The 9285-nt window shown below is 46.4% G+C and overlaps 1 protein-coding gene across 1 annotated transcript in view; it reads left to right on the top strand.

The window, feature by feature from the left end:
• clasp1a (cytoplasmic linker associated protein 1a) overlaps positions 1-9279 on the top strand; it is a 25691-nt gene extending 16412 nt beyond the window's left edge. Inside the window, exons 25-41 of the mRNA XM_025063730.1 lie at positions 312-556; positions 984-1047; positions 1239-1241; positions 1337-1500; positions 1709-1787; positions 1886-2029; positions 3772-3921; positions 4062-4168; positions 4658-4789; positions 5768-5915; positions 6000-6246; positions 7149-7205; positions 7730-7920; positions 7989-8117; positions 8204-8410; positions 8602-8718; positions 9145-9279. Coding sequence (XP_024919498.1) covers positions 312-556; positions 984-1047; positions 1239-1241; positions 1337-1500; positions 1709-1787; positions 1886-2029; positions 3772-3921; positions 4062-4168; positions 4658-4789; positions 5768-5915; positions 6000-6246; positions 7149-7205; positions 7730-7920; positions 7989-8117; positions 8204-8410; positions 8602-8718; positions 9145-9231 — 2271 coding nt within the window. The 3' untranslated portion in view covers positions 9232-9279. The remainder of the gene's footprint in view (positions 1-311; positions 557-983; positions 1048-1238; positions 1242-1336; positions 1501-1708; positions 1788-1885; positions 2030-3771; positions 3922-4061; positions 4169-4657; positions 4790-5767; positions 5916-5999; positions 6247-7148; positions 7206-7729; positions 7921-7988; positions 8118-8203; positions 8411-8601; positions 8719-9144) is intronic.
• Positions 9280-9285: the final 6 nt, after the last annotated feature.

Below are 9285 nucleotides of genomic sequence, written 5' to 3'. Positions count from 1 at the left end.
TCTTTTTATATTTGATTTTTTTTAACTTCAAGTTTTTTTGTGTGTATTTTAATCTTTGATCTTTGCAGTACAGTACAGTATGTGTATGATGGAAGTACTCTGTATTTGTGCTTGTGTTTTGTTGCTGACTGTACTCTCAAAAGTAATATTCACCTAATCAGCCAAAGGCATGGCTTCGTTTGGCCGCTCTCACCCTGAGTCGCCCTCTGACGCCCCGTGATACTCGCTGTGACATCATCACACCTCCACCTCAGGGATACATTTGACTCCCGGACAAAACTTTATAAATCCTGTCCTGTTGTCCTCTGCAGAGAAAGCCTCTGCGGCGTCGGTACGAATCCCCAGGGATGTACTCTGACGACGACGCCAACAGCGACGCGTCCAGCGCCTGCTCCGAGAGCTCGTACAGCTCACGGAACGGCGGCATTCCACATTACCTGCGCCAAACCGAGGACGTCGCTGAAGTCCTCAACCACTGCGCCAGCTCCAACTGGTCAGAGAGGAAGGAGGGCCTGCTGGGTCTGCAGAACCTCCTGAAGAGCCAGAGGATACTTAGGCGGGCAAGAGCTTTTCAGACCGTCTGACGGGGGGTGGGGGGAACCAGGGTGTATGTTCTGACCCGGGGGGGGGACCACCAGGGTGTATGTTCTGAGCACCTCACAGTTCTGCAGGTTTCACCTGAACTGAGCTCTGATTGTTCAGAACATCACGACCTGGGTCAGACGACCTCAGGGTCCTCACCCAGCCTAGTGACCTCTCTGGTCACAGACTGTTAGTGCACTTTTGAGCTGAGCGCCCAGGGAGCAAGTCTGCGATTTTAACCACTAAGCCACTACTGCCCCTAATGGCCAAAGAGAGGAAGTGAAGTAGAGTGTAGAAGAACGTGAAGCGAGGTTTCAGTCGGAGTCAAACGTATGTTAACGATGAGGAGGTTTGTCACGTGTCCTAACTGCTTTGTTTGTTTGTGTTTTACTGACCAACAGTCGGGTGGAGCTGAAGAGACTGTGTGAGATCTTCACCAGGATGTTCGCCGACCCTCACAGCAAGGTGACCATTAGTTTTAGTACTCATCACAGAAAGGACCAGTGGTAGTACCAGGTGTTTTACATGGAGAGTCAGTACATGGAGATAAGAGTGAGGAAAGATCTCAGGTCTGAGCAGAACTGAGCCGACACTAACACTGACACTGTCTTCTGTTGCATGGTGTGCTGCTGTGGCTCTAACAACAACAACAACAGAGAGTAAGTGACACACACACACGCACACACACACTTCCAGCTTCAGAAACAGTTCTGTATGTGATGTTAAAGTACCTCCTGGGCTGCGGTTCTGTCAGGTGTTCAGCATGTTCCTGGAGACCCTGGTGGACTTCATCACCGTCCACAGAGAGGACCTCCAGGACTGGCTCTTCGTGCTGCTCACACAGCTGCTGAAGAAGATGGGAGCGGATCTGCTGGGCTCCGTCCAGGCCAAGGTCCAGAAGGCGCTGGATGTCACCAGGTCTGTATTAGCCAATAGTATGCTGCGATTTTTCGCAAATGCACTTCCACATTTTTAAAGGCCATTATTTTATAATGTCTTTTTGTTTATTTTTTGCTATATCTTGCAATATAGCGAAAATTCCGTGAGATCGTATTTAAAAAAAAACCTTATTAAAAAGGATTCAAGAGATTGACAATAACCGTGTGTGTGTGTGTGTGTGTGTCAGGGAGTCTTTTCCTTTCGACCAGCAGTTCAACATTTTAATGAGGTTCATCGTTGATCAGACCCAGACTCCAAACCTGAAGGTAAAACCTTTTTATTGTTATTATTATTATTATTATTAAAGTGACATTTGGTCACTGTGGTCAGGGCTGTTGTTGACTCTGATGTTTAATCCTTTCAGGTCAAGGTGGCCATTTTGAAGTACATTGAATCCCTGGCGAGACATATGGACCCCACAGACTTTGTCAACTCCAGTGAGACTCGTCTGGCCGTGTCTCGCATCATTACCTGGACCACGGAACCCAAGAGCTCCGACGTCAGGAAGGTAGGACGGAACTCTAATGAGATCCTCAGAAGAACTCTCTAGAACGTGTAGCCGTGTCTTTTAAATATTGCTGTTAAAACTAGGGATGTCTGATATAAATTTGTCGATATTGTCCAAACACTTAATTTCCAATTCTGATCATACCATACCAAACACTTAATTTCCAATTCCGATATCATACCATACCGATATAGCGGCACACGTCATTTGGTGAAACCCAGGCATTGCGTTATCAGGTTTTCATTATCGGAAGAAAAACTGATAACGATTCTTACAGATATTACATAATTATGCTAATATCTGGCCGATAATATTGGTCGGTCGATATTATCGGACATCCCTACTTAAAACCACCGCGTCTGCAGTGGAGTCTAAAAGTCTTATATCACAACAGTGGGACCTGAAGTACACATCAGTGATGTCATCACTCTGAGACCATCTCACAGTATAATCATATACATGTTTCAGAAAATATTCACAGAAAGTGTCCTGTTTATGTTTGAATGTTCAATAAGACATTTTCATATAGTAGTGTTCAGTTAAACTACATGTTTTTTTAATAGTGGGTCACGTGGTAACATGCCATCACGTGTTATAATTATAGAAGTGTAAATTATGTGTTGGGGGAAAGAAAAAAAAAATCAAACTGCAGTGTTTGCTGCAGTGACATATTCTTTCCACTTGGCGTCGCCCTAACACCGCATTCTGCCCTGACACTGTGCCCCAGACCTTTCATAGCTGGGTGAGCGAGGAACTCAGTGGCAGGTCCAGCTCAGCAGGCTCACTGTCCAGTGAAGGTAACCAGGAAGAGAGGTGTAAGCAGGTAGATCACGTGACCACAGACGGCCTCCGCAGCACAAACACCGCAGCCTGCTTCACCACTTTCTGCCACTGATTTATTCTTCCGTCGTGTGTGTTCCTGCAGAGTCGGTGCCTTGTTACTCGCTCTGTCTGCCTGAACACCAAGCCTGATGTGAAATAATATTTTTCCCCAACAGTCTGGCTGCTCTGTATTAATGGAACTCTATAGCAGACTAACATTAGTTCCACCTACTGCGCGTCTAACGTGTGTGTGTGTGTGTGTGTTTGTGTCACTCTAACGCCCTGACCAAGTGCATGTTCCTCAGGTTTTCATTTCACTGCATTTATGTTCAAAGTTTCTGCTTTTGTTCTTTTTATATATATATATATCTGTGTGTCATTCTGTTGTTTACATTTACAGTAGGACTAGGTTTGAGTTTTAGTTTGTTGAGTTTTAGTTGTATAGAATTAACTTTAACATTAACTTTTTGCCGATATCCGACATCCCAGGATTGTCCAAACAGTTAATTTTTCAAGTTTCTGGCTCCAGCATTCTGGATACAATCCACTGATTATTAAAATAGATGAATAAAAATGATGTGCAATGCTGCCATCTAGTGGCTTTCAGCTTCATATACAGCTGTTTTTGCCCAACATTTTGGGGAACTATTTATTTGGCAAAACAACAAGCAGTGTGTTATGGGGTTTATAACTGATAATGATTCTTACAGATAATACACAATTATGCTATATTAGTTGACTGATTTTATCAGACATCCCTAGTTATATATATATATATATATATATATCCACAGACTTTGTGGACCCAGTTCATCAAACCGAAGTTATGCAGCAGCCAGTGTCTGTGTTCAGTACAATTGTGTTGTGGTGAGTCGCGTCTCACCCGTCCAGACTAACTGACCAGATCTACGTGTCCTCAGGCCGCTCAGGTGGTGTTGATCTCCCTGTTCGAGCTCAACACTCCAGAGTTCACCATGCTGTTGGGGGCCTTGCCCAAAACCTTCCAGGACGGCGCCACCAAGCTGCTACACAACCACCTGAAGAACAGCAGCAACACCAGCAGCAGTGTGGTGAGTTGGAGGAACTGCAGGACGTCTTTAGGTTGATTTTCATTGGTTACTGACTCTGGTCCAGTACTGTGTCGTCCAGGTAGAGACAGGTACTGTACCTCATGACCTGTACTCCTGACTCTCACCGTTTTCTTTTTCAGGGCTCACCCAGCAACACCATTGGACGGACACCGCAGCGTCACACCCCCAGCAGAACCAGCCCCCTCACCTCGCCCACCAACTGCTCTCATGGCGGCTTGTCTCCCAGGTACAGCCCATACGACTGTAGTCCGTACTGTTTGACTTGATTTTTCTTGACTAACCTGGTTTTCTGCCTGGTTTTCTGCCTGGTTCTCTGCCTGGTTCCTTCTGTTTTCCTGCTGCTCCGCTCATGGGAATCAAGCCTGAGTTTTTGTGAATATACAATATACAGAAGTGTCACATATTCGTACAAAGAAGTACACAGTAGTATTTGACCTCAAACTACTGCACAGTACACATCACGTACTGTAGTACTGACGCAGTAAGTACCTGATAGAGGGAGCTGCTCTCGGGAAAAAAACAAAACAGAAGAGACAGAACAGAAGAACTCCTTTCTCCTTTTTTTGTCCTGGTTCAAATCTATTTTTCTGTTTCTCCTCCTTCTTCTGTCCTCCTCCTGTCGTGTGGTCTCCTCCCCTTGTTTTTCTTCCACCTTGCCTCCTCTTCTCCTCTCTTGTCTGTTCATCCGTCCCTGTTGGCCGTGCTGTCACAACAGTCGGTTATGGGGATGGGGTGTGGACGGACTGACAAAGCACCCACCTGCCCCTTCTCCTCCTCCTCCTCCTCCACCTCACTCCTCCTCTGCTGCCCCCTCCTTGAGGGTCCTGCGCAGAGCGTACTCGCCCAGGTAATGCTGTGGGCCGGGCAGAACTTTAGAAATCAAGACATGAGGCTTTAGGTCAGAGCGGCAAAAGTCTTAGGCAGGCGTGTACGTTTTGTGCGGACTGTAAAGAACGGACTGTAAAGAACCATATATGTACGTTTTGTGCGGACTGTAAAGAACCAAAAGAATGTTTTTCATGTATTAAATCCTGTGACAGAGAAAGAGCCTCTGCTAAAAATATAAACGTCTGTTAAAGAAGAGGAAGTGTTGTCAAAGTGGACGCCTGCCTAAGACTTTTGCACAGTTAGATTTCTGCTCATTATGAATCAGGTAACGGTGAAGTCTGGACTAACTTTTACTGTAGTGTGTAGATCTGTAAAAAAGTTCCAGTGGATGAAGTTCTGTAGAACCCAATAAATCGGTTCCACAGTCTCAGGGAACAAACGTTCACAGCACTGTCTGAACAGAACGTTCTCCTACACCCACGTTCCCAACTACAAGCATGGCTGCCATTGTTTCCGTTAAGGAGGTCCCCAACCACTGGGTCCCGGACCAGAACCAGTCCATGAATCATTTGGTACCGGACTAGGTACTAAAATTATAAACAACATATAATCTGTATCTGTTGGTTTTCGGTGACAAATCAAGATTTGGTTTAAATGTTGGTGTCAAAGGTGAAAAGGTCAGAGAGAAGCAGCCTTCAAAATAAAAGTCTTATCCTGACCTTTGTGACCTTTACATAATTGAACATCCAACTGGTCTGTGGACCACCATCTTTGGGTACCTCTGTGACTGTCACAGCACTGCAGTACAGCGTAGCATGTCGTAGTACCACTTTACTGCAGGGGGAGCATGTGAGCCCTGGTACTGACTAACATCCTGCTGCCGTTTGTTGTTGGATTTTTTTAAACTGTTGTCGTTTGGTTTGTGTGCTAACATCCTGCTGCCGTTTGTTGTTGGTTTTTTTTAAACTGTCATCGTTTGGTTGTGTGTGTGTGGCAGCATGATGGAGTACGACACGGAGAACATGAACTCTGAGGAGATCTACAGCTCCCTCCGCGGGGTCACTGAGGCCATCCAGAGTTTCAGCCACCGCAGCCAGGAGGACCTCAACGAGCCAATCAGACGAGACGGCAAGAGGGACGACGCTGTGAGTGACGGTGACAGGCTGCTGCCGTACCCTGACACTGACAGAAGAGGAGCCGTCACCGATGTTCTCTCCTCTGTCCCTCAGGCCGTCAGAGAAGGAGTGTCCTCGTCTCCTGGCTCAGACCCTCGACTGGGCCTGGACATGGTGGAAGGAGGTCGCACCGCGTTGGACAACAAAACGTCTCTTCTCAACACGCCGTCACCGCGCTCTTTCTCTGGGCCCCGTGGCCGCGAGTTTGCTCCGTTCAGCTACGCGGAAACCATCTGTACGTATGACAAGAGCGCGCTGAAGGAGGCGGTCTTCGACGACGACGTGGAGCAGTTCCGTGACTGTGAGTCCCAACAGAACCTCACAGGTGTCAAACACGGGGTTGTCATGGTGACCGTTGGTCTCCATGACGACGACGGGGTTCTCATTAGACCGTGGTCAGAGCAGTCGCACCTTCACTCCATCTTCTGTCAGCCTCATACCTACCATCACGTCACATGACCAAAGCCCACCTCCAGGAAGTAGTTTCAAACCTTATGTTTGGGCAGGGAGATATATTGATGTTTTTAAAATATATCAATATATTAGTATTCATAAATCCTTATTTAATATTTGCTGATTCATCATAAAAAAATACTTGTCCTCGTCATATTTTGAAGTAAAATCCCAGTGTGATTTAGATTTTGTGGTTCTGCTGCCTGTTGTTACTATAACAACAGGCAGGAGTAATATATAAAATATATGATATATTGATATATATGGGAAATATATGACTTTTGTACCGTATCACCCAGCCCTACTATATTGCAGTACTGCAGTTCTCAGTCTGTGACAGACTTCCTGTCAGGATCAGATAGAGTCAGTAAGAAGAAAATGTATTTATATATTTATTTATATATTTATTATTTGTGACAACACAGTACAATAGATGTCAAATTCACTTCCTTCTGCTCCAGACGCCAAGGCTGGATAGATAAGACAACAGACGAATGTCGCACACTTCCTTCTGCTCCAGACGCCAAGGCCGGATAGATAAGACCACAGACGAATGTCGCAGTGTAGAGGTCAAAGGTCAGCAGCAGCAGAGTCACTGTAGACGTCATATATTTTACCATGTGTGAGGTTCGACTCCGGTCGCCTGTTGTCATCACATTCTCTGCCCCCGCCCTGTCTCTTAAATGTGTCCCGCCTCCTCTCATCCTCACCCACCCCTCCACCTCCTCACCCCCTCACCTCCCGCTCCAGGCCGACGTCAGGACAGCGGTGAAAACAAGATGACGCTCTCCAAACTCTTGGCTCCTGGTAAAGTTCTCTCCTGAGCCCGTTGTACTGTGACTCACTGTAGTAGTACTTCATGACAGTACTTTTCACTAACTGACTGTGAGTGCACGCCTCACTCCTCCTCCTCCTCCTCCTCCTCCTTTAATTCACTTCTGTCTGTTTTTTTCTAACGACTGAGTCGATGGTTGATGGATGTAGTTTTAGCTCAAACTAAACGCATGAGTACTGTTACTGCAGTACTACCTGCTGACAGTACTGCACTACAGCCGTACTGCAGTACTACCTGCTGACAGTACTACACTCCATCCAACCTGACCTGAGCAGAGATTTTACTGCAGGAGAAACCTTTGTTTCTTTATCGTGTCTCGACAGGTCAATGTACTACTATTGTACTATACTAATACTGCATTATATTACTACTAAACTATACTACTATTATACTACTACTAAATACTACTAAAATATACTACTACTTTGATACAGTACTCAGAATTGAATACTGAGTATTTTGTAAAACATATCTGTCTCTGTCTCTCGGTCAACAGTCGGTCAGGACCACTCGGACCTTGTGGCCGACTTGCTTAAGGAATTGTCCAATCATAACGAGCGCTGTGAGGAGCGTAAGGGCGCCCTGGTGGAGCTTCTGAAAATCACACGTGAAGATAACCTGGCTGTGTGGGACGAGCACTTCAAGACCATCCTGCTGCTGCTGCTGGAGACGCTCAGTGACAAAGACGTAGGTGGAGTGTGTGGAAATACCCAGGTCAAAGGTCACCATGTCTTAACGACGTCTCCGTCTTTCAGCACACCATCAGAGCCCTGGCGCTGAGGGTCCTTAAGGAGATCCTGAGGAACCAGCCGGCCCGCTTCAAGAACTACGCTGAGCTGACCATCATGAAGACTCTGGAGGCTCACAAAGACTCTCACAAGGAGGTACAGTCACATGGTCCCAGTTCACCTGGTACCTCCAGTAGGACCGGCCTTAAATATGTTCATATAAACACGGACTGTGTCGTCAGGTGGTGCGCGCGGCTGAAGAAGCAGCCTCCACCCTGGCGGGCTCCATCCACCCAGAGCAGTGCATCAAGGTTCTTTGCCCCATCGTCCAGACGGCCGACTACCCCATCAACCTGGCAGCCATCAAAATGCAGACCAAGGTCATTGAACGCATCACCAAGGACTCCCTGGTGCAGCTGCTGCCGGACATCATCCCTGGACTCCTGCTGGTCTGACTCCAGTCTGGGTTCAAAAAAAAAAAAAAAAAAAAAGAGCACTAACCTGTGAGGAGTTACAGGAAACAGAACAGGAGTTCAGATTCTTCAGAGAAATGTTAGCCTACACTCTCTGCCCTCTCTGCTAATCTTCCACTGTGCCCTCTGACCTCTGTGTGGGTGTGTGTGTGTGTGTGTGTGTGCAGGGCTATGACAACACAGAGAGCAGCGTTCGTAAGGCCAGCGTGTTCTGTTTGGTGGCAATCTACTCTGTGATTGGAGAGGACCTCAAACCTCACCTGGCACAACTCACTGGCAGCAAGGTACACACACACACACACACACACACACACACACACACACACACACCGCTCAGTCTGTGTGTAACAGATTCCACAGATCCACAGTCTTATCGACTTTGTGTTGTCGTTTGTCGGCTGGTTCTAACCGGCTTTACGACATCGGAGCTCAGGTCACGTTATCTCTGGGTTTTACTACGTGTCCCTAAACCAGAAGTCTGTGTTTGTAAGTGTGTTTACGGAACCGTTTTATCACAATTTTTTTTTTTTTTTTTGTTCACACACAATTGTTTGTATTTTTAACCAAATGATCTCCAGTCAAACTGTGTTTAAATCCCATCACCAGCTGAAGTTGTTCTCTTCAATAACAGAAAAGGAAAAAAAAGGTCACATTTCTGTCCTTTTACTGTAAAACTGTTTGTAAAAATGTTTTTTCTTTTTTTTTTCCAGATGAAGCTCCTGAATCTCTACATCAAACGAGCTCAGACGACCAACAGCAACAGCAGCAGCTCCTCCGACGTCTCCTCCCACAGCTAATGCTTCGCTTCTCCTGGGCACTGAGCCCCCCCCCCTCCTTAGTCATCGTTGCCC

This window comes from Cynoglossus semilaevis, chromosome 16 (genome assembly GCF_000523025.1).
Source record: "Cynoglossus semilaevis isolate Cse_v1.0 chromosome 16, Cse_v1.0, whole genome shotgun sequence".
Classification (NCBI taxonomy): Eukaryota; Metazoa; Chordata; class Actinopteri; order Pleuronectiformes; family Cynoglossidae; genus Cynoglossus; species Cynoglossus semilaevis.
Note: the sequence above shows the minus strand (reverse complement) of the source record. Positions and strands in the feature narration are given on the sequence as shown.